The 21,193-nt window shown below is 43.0% G+C and overlaps 1 protein-coding gene across 2 annotated transcripts in view; it reads left to right on the top strand.

The window, feature by feature from the left end:
• ASCC3 (activating signal cointegrator 1 complex subunit 3) overlaps nucleotides 1-21,193 on the top strand; it is a 362,371-nt gene that overhangs the window by 59,769 nt on the left and 281,409 nt on the right. For both annotated transcript variants that reach the window (XM_053266329.1, XM_053258340.1), the window contains exons 9-10: nucleotides 5,781-5,981; nucleotides 6,454-6,594. In XM_053266329.1, coding sequence (XP_053122304.1) covers nucleotides 5,781-5,981; nucleotides 6,454-6,594 — 342 coding nt within the window. The remainder of the gene's footprint in view (nucleotides 1-5,780; nucleotides 5,982-6,453; nucleotides 6,595-21,193) is intronic.

Below are 21,193 nucleotides of genomic sequence, written 5' to 3'. Positions count from 1 at the left end.
AAGTCCCTTCAACACCTCGGAGCCATCTTAAACACAGCCCAGTGCACAATTTCGTTGTCACTGGAATGCATCGCCAAGTTGGCGAACCTGATCAGGCCCCTGCTGGCGGAACCACAGACGAACCTCAGCACTCTAGCACGACTCATGGGATCCATGGTCTCTTGCATGGAGTGCACCCCGTGGGCACTCGGGCACTCATGACCTCTCCAGTGGCTAGTACAACCCTTCCAGGAGTTCATCACTTCCAGGATGCACAGAGTACTCTCTCTTCCCACGGAAGTCCTCCATTCACTCTTCTGGTGGATATTTCTGGCCGTGCACAGGGGTTTCCCATTGGTTCCCCCTCAAAGGATCACTGTCACATCAGACACGAGCCTGTCCAGCTGGGGAGCCCATTGCTCTCTTCATCCAGCACAGGGCACCTGGTTGCCCAACGAATCCTCAAAAACATCAATATCCTGGAGTTGCGAGCCATTCGCCTGGCACTCATCTACTTTCTCCCTCATCTTTGGGACCAGCACGTTTTAGACCAGACAGACAACGTGGCTGCAAAGCCTACATCACAAATCAAGGAGGCACAAGATCCAAATGATGTGGGAAGCAGTCCTCCTGTTCAACTGGGCCCAAGTTCACCTGGCTTCCATCACCGCCGAGCATCTCAGTGGAGCAACAAACCTCACAGCGGACTCGCTCAGTCATCAGACCTCTTCCGACAGATTACCAAGGTGTTTGGGATGCCCTCCGTGGACCTCTTTGCATCGTAGTCGAATCACCACCTTCCGTGCTTTTTCACCAGGTTTCACTGCCACCTTGTCGAGAACACGGATGCTCTCGCAGCCCCCCGGCCCTCTGGTCTTCCATATGCCTCCCCCCCCCCCAACGGCCATCATCACCAAAGTAATACAGAAGTTGATACTCAAGCGAGCGGACATAATTCTTGTAGCTCCATGATGGCCCAGGCGCCCATGGTTTGCTGACTTGATCTCCCTGTCCATCCATGATTCTTGGCCTCTTCCTCTCCGACGAGATCTGCTCAGTCAGGGCCCCCTTCAGCATCCTGATCCGGAATGGCTCCAGCTTCATGCTTGGAAATTGAGCGTGCCAAACGAATACAAGCGGGTTACTCTACTGCAGTCCAGAATACCATCTTAGCCTTGAGATGTCCCTCCACCAGCCGCATTTACCAGAACACCTGGGCGGCCTTCTCTAGATGGGCTCACAGGAAACAACTCTCCACTACTTAAGCGGGGATTCCAGAGGTTCTCTTCTTCCTACAAGAAGGCTTTGATTTAGGACCGTGCCCCACTACCCTGTGCAGACAGCTTTCAGCACTGGCATCGGTTCTGTCACTCAACTCCCGGTGCTCCCCCATGCTTCATCCACACCTCATTTGGTTCCTCAAGGGAGCCAACAACCTAACCCCCCCCACCTGTCCACAGATTCCCGTCATGGGACCTGAATAAAGTCTTCAATGTCCCCACACACGCTCCATTCGAACGACTCAACACAACTCCGTTGAAGATTCTTTCATACAAGGTTTTGTTCCTAGTGACCATTACCTCAGCAAGACGGGTATCTGAACTACCAGCGCTCTCGGCTCACAGGGATCTCTGTACCTTCTCAGAGGAAGCTGTCATTTTATGCCTTGACCTGACATTCATTCCCAAAATCAATTCCACCTTCCACAGATCCCAGGAGGTGGTCCTGCCTTCCTTTTGTCCTAGGCCCACGCACCATAAGGAAAAAGCATGGCATACGCTAGACGTGCACAGGGCTATCAAGATATACCTGAAGCGTACTCAACCTCATCGCAAGTCAGATGCCTTTTTCATCTCTTTCCACCCCAGCTCCTTGGGCCTGAAGGCATCTAGGGTCACCTTAGCCAAGTGGATTAGGGCCACTATCTGTCTGGTCTACCAGACACTCAACCTTCCCATTCCAGAAGGCATCACAGCACACTCTACGTGCAGCGCCAGCACCTCCGCAGCCTTCTTGGCCAACGCCCCTCTCCACGTCATATGCAAGGCAGCCACTTGGGCATCCATCTCTCCTTTCATCAAGCATTATAAAATCTCATCCTTTCACGCGGACCAGGCAGCCATGGCTCGTATGGTCCTTCAGCAAGTGGTCTAGTGTCCACTCTCTCCTGCCCCAGTGCCATTGTCTCTAGCTTGGGTATGTCCCATTCTGATGGATAAAATCAGACAACTGCAGAAAAAGAAACATTGGTGCTACCTGTGAAGGGTTATTTTTCACAGTGTCTGATTTTATCCGGCCCGCCCACGGACGAACTGCTTCTACCATCTTAAATCCCCTTCCACTGGGTAAGGGCCCAGTAGAGGGAGGCGGCAACTCCCAGGGTTACAGATCACCTTATCCTGTCCAACTTGACTAAAACCTGTTAATGTTTTTTCTCTACACATTACTCTGTCCCTGCCTTGTTATTGTCAGTTTGTCACTGCTTTCTAGTGTATGCTATTGCAGGACTTGACAGTCTGAAACTGGAGTGGAGGGGAGCTCCACCTACCTTCCTACAGGATATTGCCTACAAAATTGAGCTGCATTTCCTGTCTTCCTGGGGTATGATCCGGAACACAACCCATTCTGATGGATAAAATCAGACATTGCGAAAAAGAACCCTTCACAGGTAGGACCAATGTTTCTTTCTGCCTGCAATTCTTCAACAACTTCATGTCCAGCAGAGTGTCTAGGGTTGTGAGAGGGGCTAGTATGTGCCTCTCCTCCTTGAATTTGAACTTAGAACCCTCAGTCACTCACTGTGACATCTTCAGTGACTTCTTTTGCAGATAAAATCTCTATTTGGTCCGAACTGGATTCCACGGTTATTGCAGAGTCTGCTGTAGGGGTGTCCAACAACAACTCTTCTAAGATTAGATTGGTTCACTTTCAGTTTGTCACTTTGAGGAAGTGGACAAACTGCTTCAGACTTTACATCTGGTAAATATTATTAATGCTTCTCTGAGGGAGGGCAGAATGCTCCCTTGTCCTAAGGAGGCTATTATTAGACCACACTTGAAGATACCTGCATTGGATCCCTCAGTGTGAGCTAAGTACAGACCAATTTCCAATCTTTCATGATTGGGCAAGGTGATTGAGCGACCTTTTAGCTCCAGGCAGTTTTGTCTAGATATTGCAGAACCGGCTTTCATGTGGGTTGTGGAGTTCAGACTTGGTCAGTCTAATCTCATGATCACCAACTAGGTCTTGATAGAGGGAGTGTGACTCTGCTGATCCTTTTGGATCTCTTGGTGGCTTTCGATACCATTGACCATGGTATCCTTCTTGGGTGCCTGAGCGAGATAGGATTTTGTGGCACTGTTTTACAGTGGTTTCATTCCTACCTCTCTAGTAGACTCCAGATAGTGTCACTGGAGACTGTTGCTCTGCAAAGCGAGAACTAAAGTATAGAATTCCACAAGATGCCATACTGTCTCCAATGCTCTTTAACCTTTATATGAAACTGCTGGGAGAGATCATCAGAAGGTTTGCTATAGGTTGTTATCAATATGCTGATGACACCCACATCTATTTCTCTATATCTACCTCATCAGGAAATGGCATAACCGCTTAAATGTCTAGAGGCTGTAATGGGTTGGATGCGGGATAACAAGCTGAAGTTGAATCCAAATAAGCTGTAGGTACTGACTGTGGGGGAGTTGGGACCAAGGATATGCATGAATCAATTTTTGCAATTTGAGCTCAAATTGAAACACAAACTTTTTAATTGATTCATCGAAAAAAACTGATTTGCCTGGGTGCCTCGATGAATCAACCTCGAATGACTCAAATCAATTCAAGTGATTTGAGTGCCATTTTGAGGTCATTTTTTCTGGGGAGAGCTATAAAAATGAGCCTCAAAATGGTGCTGTTCTTCTGAGGAGAGCTGATCTACCAGTTGGGGTTGGCAGGTAGACCAGCCCTCCGTTCTGGATTTAGCTCATCATCAGCCTTCCTTGGAGGACTGGCATACCTAGGTAGAGCAGTCATTTGAGGCAGGCAGACGCACTAAGTCCAGAGTGGAGGACTGATCTACCCACCAACCCCAATAGGTAGACCAGCTCTCCCCGGAAAAATTGTGCATGAATCACCCAAATTGATTTGGGTAGAATCGGGGGTGATTTTCCTTGACCCCAAATCTGGCCCTCTATTTTGAGGGTGATTCAGTGTCTCAACGCCCAAATCACCCCTGATTTGACTTGAATCTGTTCATGGTTGAATCGAATTGCACATCCCTAATCAGGACCAAAGAGATGGTTTAGATCTGCTTGTTCTGGATGGGGTTATACTCTCTCCCCCAAAGGATAAGGATGTAGCTTGGGAGTGCTCCTTGATCCAAAACTCTCTGGTTTCTCAGGTTGAGGCAGTGGCCAGAAGCACTTTTTATTAGCGCTTTCTAGAGGTAAATTACCTTAAAGCAGTAATGAATATGCTGGTAACCTCCAGGCTTGACTACTGTAATGCATTCTACATGAGGCTGCCTTTGTATATGGTCGGGAAACTACAATTGGTACATAATAACCAGAGACCAGTTTGGCTGCCAAATTATCTAAAAAGTGCTGGTTATTATCTAAAAAGTGCTGGTTATTATCTATAAAGCCCTCAACAGTTTGGGTCCAGGGTACGTCTTTGTCATGAACCTTGCTGCCTGTTAAGATCATTTGGGGAGGTCCAGTTATGGTTGCCACCGGCTCATTTGGTGACTTAAGATTAGGCCTTTTCTAATTAGGCCTTTTCTGTGGCTGCCCCAGGGCTTTGGAATATGCTTCCTGTCAAGAAAAGAGCATCTCCATCTGATTGATTTTTAAAAGTCCCTTAAGACACACCTGTTTTCTCAGATTCTTAACTGAAATTAATTTTAACTGTTTGATTATTTTTATTTTGTGAAATTGTTTTTATTTTAAATTTTACTTTGTTTATATTTGTGTTTTAAACCGCCTAGAGATACACAGATCAGGTGTATATGCTACTTTCTATTCTCCATGCTATTCTACACTTTTATTTACCCACATGATAGCTCTATGCACTAGAGGACGAAGTCCCTGTGATCATTTTTGTTACCTATATCTGCTGCATGCCATTATGATATTGGGTGACCAGAACTGCATGTAGTATTCTCCTAACAAAAGTTATATCTTTGGATTCTAGTCAAGGAGTTGGAAGGGCAAGGAAGAAACATGAAGATAGCAGCATGAAATGTGTACCCCATGCAAGGTGGAGGGAGTAGCCAGTAGGGAATTGATTGACTTGATTAGATTGACTTGAATAGACAATGATCTTTGCAACTGAAATTAATAAGAATGGTCTCAAGTGTGGTAAGAGGATATTAGAAAGAAGTATATGTTCTAGTAGTGAAATGGAACGAGAATTGGCAGATAATGAAATCAAGGAACAAGAAAATGAGAGAGGTATTGAATAAATGTGAAATTACTATTTTCACCTAGAAATTCCTAATTGCACATTCATCTGATTCCTCTCTTATTGATGTACATGTAGATGATGTAGATGTTCTAGAAAGGAGAAATATTTTCCATGAAGAAAGTCAGACTGAATAGAAAAGGAAGGATAATGATTATTTATAACAGTGAAAGTTAATATTATTCAAGATGTTCTTAAACTAATGGTTTAAAATTTTTTAAACATGTTACTCAATTACAAACTCTACCTTCACTTACAATGTTGTATCATATATTCTTTTGATTGTCAGCAGTAACTGTTCTGATCAGTTATTTCAGTGCTGCTTTTCTGGACTTTTCTTGCAGATTGGACAAATTGCCTTTAAAGGAATGAAAAGGTTAAATCGAATCCAGTCAATAGTTTTTGAAACTGCCTACAACACAAATGAGAATATGCTAATCTGCGCACCCACTGGGGCTGGAAAGACTAACATTGCTATGCTAACTGTCTTACATGAAGTTCGTCAGCATGTTCAGCAAGGAGTTATCAAAAAGGATGAGTTTAAGGTAGGAATTTAATGAACACTGGACAGCTTTATAACTTGCAAGAAAAAACCCATTATAATGTTATAGACATTTATGTGGATTCAAGAAGTTTTCAAGGACAATGCTTTTTCCACCAAGTCACAGAAAGAGAGAGAGAGAGAGAGCCTGTTGATTTACTTCATTGCTAGTATGTAATTCCTTTTTCTGTTCTGAAAATCTTATTACCCAAGTGAAAAGCTTTGGAAATATATTTAGCTTTGATGCAGAACCAATTTTCAAAATGATAAGCCTGTATAAACAAAATCTATTGTCTTTTAAATGGCTGCACACTTACCAAGCATAGATAACTATTTTCCATATACCACTATTAGGACTTTTTTTCTGTTGTAACTGCTAGGGATCATATTTCACAATAAATTGTGATTTGTATCAGCTGCTGTGAAACCAACAATGTTGTATGCTCATTTATCAAACTGGTGTCCTTTTGGTGCAGATTGTTTATGTTGCTCCTATGAAGGCATTGGCAGCTGAAATGACAAATTACTTCAGCAAGCGGCTGGAGCCACTAGGCATCACAGTGAAAGAGCTGACTGGCGATATGCAGTTGTCGAAAAGTGAAATTCTACGAACGCAGGTATGTGCAAGAGGATGTACTTATATAAGAACAGTGGATCTGAAAATACCAAAAGCATTCTTAACATTTTAAGCACTAGCTTGAAAACATGCTACTTCAGATCTGTGATTCTGTCCTCAGTTGGTTCTCTTTCTAATAATTCTTTCAGTGTTTGCATATGGAGAAGCTCATCCTCGCTTTTCCCTATTTCTGTTGGCATCCTTCAGATTCTGTTTTTGGCTCTCCACTATTTTCTTTATACATGCTGTCCCTAGGTAACCATCATATCCCATGGCTTTCAGTTACACCTGTATGTAGACACAATATCCAGTTCTATCTCTCCATCCCAGAATTTTCTCACTCCATTCAATCACACATTTCCAAGTGCCTGTATATTTCCATTTGACTGTATTGTCGTCATCACAAACTAAATAAGTCCAAGGCTGAATTTCTCTTTCCTCCAAAGCCCTCCTTTCCTTGTCAACTGATAAAGAAAATGAACAAATGACGATCTACCCTGTTGAACAGGCGGGAAGCCTTTTGACTCCTTTCTCTCTTTGACTTGCTTATTCAGTCCATTGCCAACTTGTGTTGCTCCTCCCTTGACAAATTATGCTATTTAGCTATTATCTATATTATCTATATTAATAGATCTATATTAATAGAGCCATCTTTGTCTTCTCCTTAGCAAAAGCTCTAAAACATAAAATCTATGTGTTAGTAATTTAGTACTTACCTTGAGTACTAAACCACCTACTTTCTGCTCCGTTCATCATGTATCTATATTTTATATATTATACTACATTAAATATTATCATTAGATTAATATCTAAGATGATAGATATTAATACAATGAAAATGCTCTCAAAATGTGATACATAGGAAACATAATAATTCGACTTCCAGCTCTAAAAACAGTTGCCAAAAAACAACTTGCTCAGGCATTAAAAGATGTCAATGCTGCACTTGCAGAAATAACAACCAATAATTTGCAAGAAACAAACCAACTAATGTACAGTGCAGCAACAATAACAACACAAGAGCTCGGATATAAGATCAGTGGACCTGTCAAAAAAGAAAGCAGTACATCACCTAAATGGAAGATTAGATTAGATTAGAAAATAAAATCTCCAGGCTTAGATCAGATGCTAGTAAATTGAAAGATATGAAAGACAAGAAGCTGAAGAATGAAAACACCAAACAGTATCTGATCCAAAAATACCACCTAGATTCAAGGAAAATTAGAGAAGTGCTGGACAGTGTCAAAGAAGATTAGCAGATATGAAGCCAGAATTACACAACACAGGCAGAATCTCCAATTCCAGTCGAATCGGAGACGTTTCTACCAAAGTATAGAAGGAGAAACTGCAAGAAACGTAGAAACACCAAATAAAGAAGAAACAGTGCAATTCTGGGGGAAATTATGGGACAATCCAATAGATTATAATAAAAAAGCAGGCTGGATGAAAGAGGTCAAAAAATGTAACCAACAAATGCAAGATCTAATAACACCAGAATTAATAAGTGAAAGAGCAAAGAAAATTAAAAATTGGACTGCGCCAGGCGATGATGAACTGCATGGCTTTTGGCTTAAACACCTAACAAGCCTTCATAAACAACTATCAAAACAGTTCAATCACATTTTGCAAGGAGGTGATATTGAACAATGGCTAACAACTGGGAAAACTCCTCATCATGAAAGACCCAGCAAAAGGTGCAGTTCCAAGTAATTATAGACCGATAACCTGCCTGCCAATCATATTCAAATTATTAACTGGAATAATAGATGAAGTGATGCAACACTTATTAACTAACAAACAGCTTCCAGTTGAACAGAAAGGAAATTGTCTGAAAACCAGAGGCACATAAGACCAGCTGCTGATTGACAAAATGATTTTAGAAAACTGCAAGAGAAGAAAAACAAATCTAAGTGTTGCATGGATTGACTACAAGAAAGCCTTTGATTCATTGCCTCACATATGGATACTAAAATGCTTAGAAACAACTGGTGTCAGCAAAAACATTCAGATATTTATATTAAAAAAGCAATGAGCATGTGGAGCACACAGTTAACAATCAATGGTGAGACACTTGAACAGGTTAGCATTAGAAGAGGTATTTTCCAAGGGGACTCACTATCCCCTCTGTTGTTTATAATTGCCATGACCCCACTTTCACAAATACTAAACAAAACAGGCCTCGGATACCAAACATCTAAAACATCAAGTCAAATCAACCATCTGCTGTACATGGACGATCTGAAGTTGTATAGAAAGTCCCAGTCAGAAATCGAATCACTGTTAAACACTGTCCGTATATTCAGTAGCGATATAGCAATGGAGTTTGGACTAGACAAGTGTTCTGCATTAATAATGAACAGAGGGAAAATAAGAAAAACAGAAGGAATAGAACTGCCCAATGGAAGCAAGATCAAGAACCTGGAAGAGAAAGAACCTTACAAATACTTGGGCATTCTCCAGGCTGATAACATCTCACACACTGAAGTTAAAAGAAAAATTGGAAGTGAATACATCAGGAGAGTTAGAAAAATCCTCAAGTCCAAACTCAATGGTGGGAACACCATACAAGCCATCAACACCTGGGCTATACCTGTTATCAGATACACTGCAGGAATAATAGACTGGACGCAGGCAGAGCTAGAGACGCTAGATCGTAAGACCAGGAAAAGAATGACCGTCAATCATGCTCTGCACCCCCGCAGTGATGTCGATAGGCTCTACCTCCCTCGCAGCTCAGGTGGAAGAGGAATACTGCAAGTCCATCAAACAGTAGAGGAGGAGAAAAGAGGCCTTGAAGAATATATCAAGGACAGTGAAGAAGATGCACTTAAAATGGCTAATAACGCAAAACTATTCAACACAAAGCAGGCCTACAAGAAAGAACAAGTCAAGAACCGAGCAGAAAAATGGAAAAATAAGTCCCTGCATGGTCAATATTTGCACAATATAAGTGGAAAATCAGACATCACCAAGACCTGGCAATGGCTTAAGAATGGTTGCTTGAAGAAAGAAACAGAGGGTTTAATACTGGCTGCGCAAGAACAGGCACTAAAAACAAATGCAATAAGAGCAAAAGTCGAAAAATCCACAACAAACAGCAAGTGCCGCCTTTGTAAAGAAGCAGATGAACCAGTGATCAGCTGTTGTAAAAAGATCACACAGACTGACTACAAACCAAGGCATGACAAGGTAGTAGGGATGATACACTGGAACATCTGCAAAAAATACAAGCTACCTGTAGCCAAGAATTGGTGGGACCATAAAATTGAAAAAGTTGAAGAAAATGAAGATGTAAAAATATTATGGGACTTCCAACTACAAACAGACAAACATCTGCCACACAATACACCATATATAACTGTAGTCGAGAAGAAAGAAAAACAAGTTAAAATAATCGACATAGCAATACCAGGGGATATCAGAATAGAAGAAAAAGAAATAGAAAAAATCACCAAATACAAAGATCTACAAATTGAAATTGAAAGGCTGTGGCAGAAGAAGACCAAAATATTCCCAGTGGTAATTGGCGCCCTGGGTGCAGTTCCAAAAGACCTTGAAGAGCACCTCAACACCATAGGGGCCACAGAAATCACCATCAGCCAATTACAAAAAGCAGGTTTACTGGGAACAGCCTATATTTTGCAACAATATCTATAATAACCAACAGTCATCCCAGGTCCTTGGGAAGGACTCGATGTCTGGATAAAACAAACCAGTCAATAACACCTGTCTGACTGTGTAAACAAGAAATAATAATAATAATAATAAGCTGGTCGATGGTGGCCAGCCAGATGTCATATGAAATCTTACATGAGAGAGAGAGCTATCCCTTTGATTGTCCCAGCTTCTAGTAATCAGAGGATTGCACATACAGTGAGGGAAATAAGTATTTGATCCCCTGCTGATTTTGTCCGTTTGCCCTCTGACACAGAAATGACCAGGCTATAATTGGAATGGTAGGTTTATTGTAGCTGTGAGAGACAGAATAACAACAAGCAAACCCTCAAAAGCCCAGTGCCCAAAAGTCAGCAATGGATTTGCATTGTAGTGAGGGAAATAAGTATTCGATCCCTTCACAAAAGATGCTTTAGTACTTGGTGGCAAAACCCTTGTTGGCAATCACAGAGGTCAGACGTTTCTTGTAGTTGGCCACCAGGTTTGCACACAACCCAGGAGGGATGTTGTCCCACTCCTCTTTGCAGATCCTCTCCAAGTGAGAAAGGTTTCGAGGCTGATGTTTGGCAACCCGAACCTTCAGCTCCCTCCACAGATTTTCTGTGGGATTAAGGTCTGGAGACTAGCTGGGCCACTCCAGGACCTTCATGTGCTTCTTCTTGAGCCACTCCTTTGTTGCCTTGGCTGTGTGTTTTGGGTCATTGTGATGCTGGAATACCCATCCACGACCCATTCTCAATGCCCTGGCTGAGGGAAGGAGGTGCTCACCCAAGATCTGACGGTACACGGTCCCGTCCATCGTCCCTTCGATGCGGTGAAGGTGTCCTGTCCCCTTAGCAGAAAAACACCCCCAAAGCATAATGTGTCCACCTCCATGTTTGACGGTGGGGATGGTGTTCTTGGGCTCATAGGCAGCATTCCTCCTCCTCCACACACGGCGAGTTGAGTTGATGCCAAAGAGCTGGATTTTGGTCTCATCTGACCACAACACTTTCGCCCAGTTCTCCTCTGGATCATTCAGATGTGCACTGGCAAACTGCAGACGGGCCTGTACATGTGCTGCCTTGAGCAGGGGGACCTTGCGGGCACTGCAAGATTTCAGTCCTTCACGGCGTAGTGTGTTACCAATTGTTTTCTTGGTGACTATGGTTCCAGCTGCCCTGAGATCATTGACAAGTTCCCCCCCGTGTAGTTCTGGGCTGCTTTGTCACCATTCTCATGATCATTGCAACTCCACGAGGTGAGATCTTGCATGGAGCCCCAGACCGAGGGAGATTGACAGTTATTTTGTGTTTCTTCCATTTGCGAGTTATCGTGCCAACTGTAGTCACCTTCTCACCAAGCTACTTGGCGATAGTCTTGTAGCCCAGTCCAGCCTTGTGCAGGTCTACAACCTTGTCCCTGACATCCTTCGACAGCTCTTTGGTCTTGGGCATGGTGGTGAGTTTGGAAGCTGAGTGATTGCTTGCTTCTATGGACAGGTGTCTTTTATACAGGTGCTGTAACAAGCTGGGATTAGGAGCACTCCCTTACAGATGGTGTTCCTCATCTCAGCTCGTTACCTGCATATAGTGAAAAGACACCTGGGAGCCAGAAATCTTGCTGGTTGATAGGGGGTCGAATACTTATTTCCTTCACTACAATGCAAATCCATTGCTGACTTTTGGGCACTGGGCTTTTGAGGGTTTGTTTGTTGTTATTCTGTCTCTCACAGCTACAATAAACCTACCATTCCAATTATAGCCTGGTCATTTCTGTGTCAGAGGACAAACGGACAAAATCAGCAGGGGATCAAATACTTATTTCCCTCACTGTACATAATTGCCTTTGAGTATGCAGATTTCCATCATAGCCATCATAGTTAACGATTGTTGAAAAATTTAGTTTGGCTGAATTTGACTAATCCTTTTTTGAAAGTCGTCTCAGCTAGTTCCATGTCCACATCTTGAGAAAGTGTATTCTTGAAGTTAATTATTAACTTCTTGTGTGCATTATGTGATGAAACATGTTTCCTTTTCTTTATTCTGAGCCTATTGGCAATCTATTTAATTGAATGACCCTGAGTTCTTTTGCTTGAGAAAGTAATTTCTTTGCACTGTATCTAGATAGTTAATAATTTTATAAACCTTTATTCTGTTACCTCTTAGTTGTCTGCCTTTTAAATAAAACCAAAAAGTCTTGGCCTTGTATGTCTGTCTAAAGTAAATGTGTTTCAGTTACTGAGACCTGTATATCTTATCTCATAGTACACCTATTTTCTGTGTCGGGGCACACAGAACCACACCAAATCAATTTTGATAAAATTACTTTTTGAAGCTAGAATTGAAATTACTTGGAATTTAAATTATTCAAATGCTAGGGCACCCTTCCCTTCTGCAGCTGACCGGCCAGTCGGGGAACAGCTAGTCATTTATCTGGAAGAGTTGTCTCAGATTAACTTAATTTGTAACTTTGGATCAGGTCTAGATAGTGAAATGTCACTATAAAGTATACCAAGAAGTTGGGAAATGGAGATTTTCAAAATCACAAGTTCTATTTGTAGTCTTGGGCAGGCGGATCATGGATGAACTCTTTGTTCTCAGGTGGATCAGGCCCAGCTGTACCTGGCATTGTGGTGGATGCAAATTAGCTTCTGCAGGGAACTCTGGGATAGGGCACCTAGGGATTAAGGTGATTCCTGGCTAGCCAGGTGAGCATCGTCAGCAAAATAGAGTGGGGAGGGCTTGTGTTAGGGAAAGACAAGGCTCTTAATGGGGTGCTTAAAATTTGGGTCTGTGGCGTCCACCAGGACCGAGATGGATGTTACTGAGAGACCCATCTCCGGGGCTTGGATGGAATTTTCAACCGGGCTGGTCGGTAAGACCTCACACCTGCATATGTGCTTCTCAAGGCCAAGTACTTTCATGACGGAGTGTTCCACTTGTAAGCAGGATTAGCCATCGTTATCACATAGGCAGGTGCGGATCCAGGATGTGAGCAGCTCACGCCTAGCCGCGATGCGGCAGCCCCTCTCACCCCGCTCCTGCGTCTGATGTCAGCTGCAGGGGGCGTGGTCAGGCTCCTGAATGGAGCTGTGTGGCTCAGTTTGGCAGTTAGAGCCTGGCTGGTGCTGCATTCGCAGCACAGGCAGGAGCGGCTCTTCTCTGCCTTAAAGTCAGGGGAGAGCTGCTTCTGGCCATGCTGCGAACACAAGCCAATGCAGCGTTGGCAATCCAATGCAGCGTTGGCGTGGCTCTGTTCAGAGCAAGGCCAGAAGCAGCTCTTCCCATGCAGCCGCTAAACCAGCACACCCCGTGTCTGACGTCAGATGCGGGGGGCATGTCGGGGCCATGAGGTGCGGCCCCTGATTGGCGGCAGCCCGGATTCTTTGAACCTGTTCGCCCAATGCTTGCCCTGCCCCTGCATATAGAAAGAATCCTGTGCTTTTGAATCCTGCTCTGCATGGACAGTTCTGCTCGTGAGTTTTGGAGGAGCCCGAACATGCTTTCACCGCAGGGGAAGGGGCTGCCCCTCCTCCCCCAACAAACTGGTTAAAAAATAGAACAAAGACCAGCAAATCAAAGGGGACAAATCCTACGTCATTCTAACCTATACCTAGTTGTCTAGTGCTATACATTCACACACGGGATAGGAATGAGGTCTGGGGAAGAAAAATAATAAAAAATCCCCAAAGACATGAGAAGGGTGGGTCAATGAGTCTCCTGACATACCTGGTGAAGAGTTGGCATGAATCTGGGGTCAGGTCTGGAAAGTGAGAGAGCAAGGGGCAAAATGGGCAAAAACCATGTTCCTGGAGAATTCTTGTCCACTGGAGGTCAGCACAAAGGGATATGGAGTTGGGTAAAGAATATGTTAATGTCCCAGCCTTGATGCCAGACAGGGGATGGTCTTTCCTGCTCGAACAATTGCCAGATGGATTGTGAGATGGCCTTTTTGTTTGCCCAGGAACTGAGTGATCCTGAGGGATCAGGATAGTTAATGTGTGTCCTGAGGAATGTGGTAAGGAAGGAATGCAATCAAACATGTTAGCAAACAGAGACAGGCGATGGTGATGCTGATTTATCAATCTTAGTAAGGCTAAGGAGATTGGATACAGAAAGTTAATCTCGGAACATCAGCATGACTCTGCAAAAACATGAGAGCTTTTTCCAGGTTTCTCATATATGTCACATTTCTGATCTTTCCTGGTCTTCAAAATACAGGTTCTCCCTGCCAGCACCACATAAAGGGGTGCACGGTAGGGTGCCCCAAATGGCCATTTCCTGTAATAAATCCAAAGTAGGTGCTTTTCTGGTAACATATCCTTCATGAATTTCTCGATTTAGCAAAACTGAACAGTTATTTTCAGGAACCAGTTTGTCCCCCACACCTGCACTGCTTTCTGAGGTTCAGAAAACCTTTCTTAACTTAAACTTAAAATGTGCTGTACGTAACTCTCTTTGTAGGCCAGGTCTTCCTGGTGAACATATTGCTTACCAAGTAACCCAGCAACTTGTTCTCTTATTTAGCTTATTTCCCTCCTTAAAAACAAAAACAAAACTAAGATCCATGATGATAATATAGTTCTAGAAATATTTGGCTGCTCTTAAAAGCTGCAATTAATACTAGTTAAACCTAGAATTTATACCCTCAAACTATACGTTTTTAAGTTGGGAAATCTGAATTGATGATTAGTTCCTTTTTGTTTCCACTCTTGGCATCCAGCCACAGACCTTGCATGCCTTATTTCTAAGCTCTGCCTATCTTGGGAAATGGTGCAACCCAAAGGCAATTTTATTTCAAGCTTCAGTAGACATATGAGGAATGAGTGAGGGGGTGGAGAGAATCTTTGTTCAGTAGGTAGGGAAGTAGGAGTGGGAGGAGGATTTCATATTTCATTTCTCTGGACAATGGTACTGTATAGTGAACTAAAAGCAAAGTCTTCTTTAGCATGAGAGCAATTATACAAAGAATGTGAAATATGGCATCAACCAAAAGAGCAAAAAAGCAGTTTGATTGATTGATTGATTGATTGATTTCTATACTGCCCTTCTAAAAATGGCTCAGGGTATTTGTGCATATTTGCCTTACATCACCTTCTGCACCCACGTTTTTTGTTTGCCTTCTCAGCAACTGTCTGCATACAATTCCCAGATCACTTTGTAAACTGCCAGTTTGGGGCTGGGGGTGGGGAGGAGAGGTTTTTTTGGACAAGCTTGTCCTGTGAACAACTTAAGTAGAAGAAGGTGGCATTTATGTGCAGTATTATTTTCCTGAGGCTTCATTTTCAAGAGCTCTTATACCAAATTTCTAAACATGGGAAAATGTAATGGCCTTCGGAACTCATCTGTGAACAGCAGCTGACAGGAAACACCTTAGGGGAAGACATTTTTTCTAAAAGTGTGTGCATTTCTTAGCTGCAGTCCTTATTCCCTTTTGTAAATACAATACAATGCCTGACATCCTGACTAATGAAATGTGCACGTTAGCAGAGTCAGTCAGGACACAGCAGAAGCCTTTGCACAAGCCCCCCACTCCTCTTCCACTCGCAAGAGTGCTACTACTTCTGAGTGCTGCCTGTGCTCTGGAAGCACTCTGGCTAGCTCATATATTTAATATTATTTATTTGATTTCTATACTGCCTTTCCAAAAATGGCTCAGGGCGGTTTACACATAGAAATAATAAATAAATAAATAAAATGGATCCCTGTCCTCAAAGGGCTCATAATCTAAAAAGAAACATAAAATAGATACCAGCAACAGTCACTGGAAGTACTGTACTGGGGGTGGATAGGGCCAGTTACTCTCCCCCTGCTAAATAAAAAGAATCACCACGTTAAAAGGTGCCTCTTTGCCAAGTTTGCAGGGGTTAATTGTTATCAAAGGAGTTTTGCATGGAATTTAGCAGACAAATATGCAGGGAGGCACACCAGTGGTCTCCCTTTATCACAAAAGGAGTCACCCAGCATGAGAAGATGTGTGCTACTCCACCTTTATAATTTTCTTGGAGGACAAAGCTTGTCCTCCAAGAAAATTATATGAGCCTGTTCCCTTATGAAGGAAGAATGCTAGGGAAGGGGTCCTTTGCAGTGCATTGCACGTTTGACTGTCTGTCTGAGAAGCAGAAGTAGTGGGTGTTCGCTCTGTGCAAAGATCTCCTGAAGGACAAAGAGCATGGCTTCTGCAAGGGCAAGCATTGCCTCACTAACCTTTTGGAGTTCTTTAAGAGTGTCAACAGATGTGGATAAAGGTGATCTGGTTGACACTGTATACTTGGGCTTCCAAAAAGCTTTTGACAAATTTATCCCCAAAAGCCTCTTGAGTAAAATTTGTAGTGATAAGGTAAGGGGACAAGTTCATATGTAAATGGTTGAAGGACAGGAAACAGCGTAGGAATAAATGGAGGGAAGTGAGAAGTGGGGTTTCTAAGGGATCTGTACTGGGACCAGTGCTCTTTAACTTGTTCATAAATGATCTAGAAGTTGGGGTAAGCAGCATTGTGGCCAAATTTGCAGATGACACTAAACTATTTAGATAGTGAAATCCACAACAGATTGTGAGGAGCTCCAAAAGGATCTCTCCAAATTGGATGAGTGGATGACAAAATGGCAAACATGGTTCATTGTGTAATGTGATGCATATTGGGACAAAAAACCCTAACATCACATATAAGCTGATGGGATCTGAGCTGTCAGTGACTGACCAGGAGAAAGATCTTGGGGTTGCAATGGACAGCTCATTGAAAGTGTTGACAGTGTACGGCAGCTGTGAAGAAAGCCAAATTCCATGCTAAGGATCATTAGGAAGGGGACTGAAAATAAAACAAATATTATTATGCCTTTTACAAATATATGGGGTGGCCATATTTGGAGTGCTGCATACAGTTCTGGTCACCGTATCTTAAGAAGGACATTGTATAACTGGAAAAGGTGCCAAAGAGGGCAACCAAGATGATCATGTCCTGGAGCACCTTCCTTATGAGACAAGGCTATAGCATCTGGGGTTTTTAAGTTTGGAAAACAAGCAACTACTGGGAGACATGATAGAGGTGTATAAAATTGCTCATGGAGTAGAGAGAGTGGATAGAGATAAATGTTTCTCCCTCTCTCACAACACCAGAGTCATCCTGTGAATCTAAAGGCTAGGATATTTGGGACCAGTAAAAAGAAGTACTTTTTCACACAGTGCGTAATTAACCTATGAAGTTCTCTGCCATGTGATGTTGTGATGGCTACTATCTTGGATGGCTTTAAAAGGGGCTTGGACAAATTCATGGAGGACAGGTCTATTATAATGGCTACTAGTCTGATGGTTATAGGCCACCTCCAGCCTCAGAGGCAAGATGCCTCTAAATACCAGTTGCTGGGGAGCAACAGGAGGAGAGAGGGCATGCACATACATGCATCTGGTGGGCCCCTGTGTGAAATAGGATGCTGGCCTGGATGGGCCTTGGGCTTCATCCAGCAGGGCTGTTTTAATGTTCTTATGTTGTTGAATGCTGGGAGCTAGCTGCACATGCATGTGCTATGGCTGAGCTTCAGTATATCTTTTACTGCAGACCTGAGCCATGAAAGTTAGTTTAATGTCTTGCACCCTCATCCCTTTCCGTTTTGCTACCAGCAGCAAAGTGCTGACTTTTAAAAAATGTTGGGTGGAGGTAGAGAGAGCCAGAGCTATCGTGTGCAGCCCTTGAGGCTAGGCTGTGTGTTAACATGGAATATGTGGAAGCTTCGGGAATCTTCTTCTAGTATTCTTTTGCTCAGAGCTGGGGAGATTAATGCCGTGTACACATTCAACACCCCACCCCCCAACTGCTTAGTTGAGCACTGTGACAATTGGATGCACTGCTGTATTGACAACAGTTTGCCATTCATGTGCCCATTCTGTTAATGTTCATTTTTTATTGCTAGCTGCTTTTTCAGACTGCTAGGCTTTTTGAAATAATGTCTTTTGGACACAAATGGGAGCAGCTGGAAGTAAGATAGAGTGCTGTAATGACCTGATGAGCAGGTCCTCTGAAGACGAGTTGGGTTACAGTGAATGCAAATCCCAAAATTAGAGAGAAAAGTACCACATTAAAAGTGTTACATTTTGAAGAGAAAAAGCCATTGCAACAATACGTGTATTTTCTTCCATCATAACTAGATGGGGGGAAATTTAATGCAGAGCGCTCTGCACACCCACAGAGCTTCAGGATTAAAATATTTGCTTTTGAGTGACATTCAGGCAGGGATGTGTAAGAGTGCCAAAAAGACATCAAGAGTCTATTGGTAATAAAGAGTAAGGCTTTTTCCTTTTCTTTGCCGAGAAATCTATTCCGATGTTTCTCAGTGGCACAGCTATGCTGGAAGTAATTTCTTTTATTCACAAGGCATAAAGGTATGCCCTATTTAAAACTAGATTCTCCCCCCACCCCCGCCGCCCCAAATGAAGTACAAATGGAAGAATAAAACTGTCTGTCTTTTTCAAATGTAGATCAATGTATTCAAAGGTTGCTAGTGGTGTTCAGGGTTGAAGATACTTAGAAAAATGTACAGCTCTCTTTAGGGAGTGGAACATCCTATTCCTATGCAATCATTTCTATAAGTCTTCCTTGTCTCATACTGTGTTATCCCCTTATGGATTTTTCTTTGTAGCTAAGTGGTTTATATTCCCCAGAACAAAATGTTACTTCCCACTTGATTGTAAATTTTGTCTTCAGGTCAGCACAGCTTGTTGGGAAAACTACTCCCTTTGCCCACCTTCTGTATAAGACACTTCTATATCACTCTTCAACATTTATAAATTTTATGTAGAGCAAAACACTGCATATTAATATATCCTGCTTCCTAGCACAAAGGGCGCTCTCTGTATAAAGGTGAAGTGTGCCGTCGAGTTGGTTTCGACTCCCGGTGCCAACAGAGCCCTGTGGGTTTTTTTAGTAGAATACAGAAGGGGTTTACCATTGCCGCCTCCTGCGCAGTATGAGGTGATGTCTTTCAGTGTCTTACTTTATAGCTGCTGCCCAATATAGTACCAGCAGGGATTCAGACTGGCAACCTTCTGCTTGTTAGTCAAACAGGAAAGAATGTAATTTGAACCTTGCTTTGTCATATAGAATACTGTTGTAGTTAATGTGTGCTAGCATTGGGTTAAGAAACACATTGAGGAAGAAACATCAATAACCTGTGCTATGCTGATGAGATCACTCTGATAGCTGAGAATGCGGATGATTTGCAAGCTCTATTAATGAAAGTCAAGGAACACAGTGAAAAAATGGGACTACAACTAAATGTAAAGAAGACTAAACTAATGACACTGAGCATAGCAACCAGCTTCAGAAATAATAATGAAGACATTGAAGTGGTGGATAGCTTCTGCCTTTTAGGATCGACTATCAACAGTAAAGGATCCAGCGGTCAAGAAATATGCCACAGACTAGCACTTGGTAGGGCTGCAATGAAGACCCTAGAAAGGATATTTAGATGCTGCGACATGTCTATACTGATAAAGATTAGAATCGTTCGGACAAAAAGCTGGACTTTGAAGCAGCAAGACAGAAAAAGCATTGATGCTTTTGAGGATACCATGGACAGCCAGGAAAAGAAACAAATGGATCACAGAACAAATCAGTTTAGAATTTTCACTCGAGGCACAAATGACCAGGCTCAAACTATCATACTTCGGACACATTATGCAAAAACCTAGCTCCCTCGAGAAGTCCATTATGCTGGGAAAAGTTGAATGAAAGAGAAAATGAGGACAACCAGCAGCAAGGTGGATGAACTCGATTACGACAGCAATGAATGCACCACTGAGAGACCGTAAAGGCCAAGTTGAAGACAGATCATCCTGGAGAGAATCTATCTATGTGGTTGCTGAGAGTCGACACCAACTTGACGGCACTTAATCAATCAATCAATCAACCAATCAACATTGGGTTAATACAGCCAAACTGACAGGGCCCACTACAGATGTAGGTTCTTGACTTGCCTAGCAGGATTGGGCCTGACATAATTTTCCTAGTAACCATGGTTCTTTTACCATAGGGTTCCAAATGCTTATATTGGGGGACTGCCGTGTAAAAATGATGGATGCCAGTTAGCGTCCTCTTGAGCATAGCAATGATGACAGAAGCCTTGCTTCTGCCACCCTGGTAAGCTTATGAACCGGAGATGGTCCATGGTAGGATATTGTGCTGAGCGTCAGTTGAAACTTTGGAATCAATTTGGCTATTCTTTCTCTGGATTTGTATGAACTTTCTGTTAGCTCTCGTTGAATATATTCAGTATGGTAATCCCTCATTTTGACTGTTGAATTCTAGGGATGTGCATGGAACAGATTCTGTGCACTCCTGGAAGGGCAGGGTGAGATTGCCTTAAGGGGCAGTGAAGGCATTGCCTACCTTCCAGTCCCCGCCCAGCCATTTTCCCTCGCTGGTGCTCTTCCAGAAAGCAGGTACATGGGGCTGCAGTGTGCCTTTTTACAGCTAGGATCAGCATCACCACGTAAATTTGCATGGCAACTTTTTTGCAAATTTGTGTGGCGACACTGATCCCGGCTGCAAGCAGGCACGTTGCAGCCCTGCACACCCTCTTTTTGGAAGAGCACCGGCAGGCATATTCCGTTATAGTCTTACCTGTGACCTTTGCTCCTCTAGATCTATTACTTCAAACTGTCTGAAGATCTCGTTTCTTCACATGACTACTCTCCTGCTCTCTTGTTGCCCTTATGTTTGACACTGCCTCCTGAATGCCCTGTGATGCCACCTCTCTTCCTTCAGACCCTTGTTAAAACTTACCTTTTCCATGAAACCTCTGGAACTCCACCTTAGTAAGGATGTGAATTAAGCATTCTGTGCACTTCCCAAGGGGTGGAGAGGTAGTGCTTTTAAGAGGAGGAAAGAAGTTTTTACCTGCTTCTCCAGGGCTCTTCCACCACCCCAGTGTGGTGCTGTCAGGATTAAA

The sequence above is a fragment of the Hemicordylus capensis genome, chromosome 1 (genome assembly GCF_027244095.1).
Source record: "Hemicordylus capensis ecotype Gifberg chromosome 1, rHemCap1.1.pri, whole genome shotgun sequence".
Lineage (NCBI taxonomy): Eukaryota > Metazoa > Chordata > Lepidosauria > Squamata > Cordylidae > Hemicordylus > Hemicordylus capensis.
This window is presented reverse-complemented; position numbering and strand designations above follow the sequence as displayed.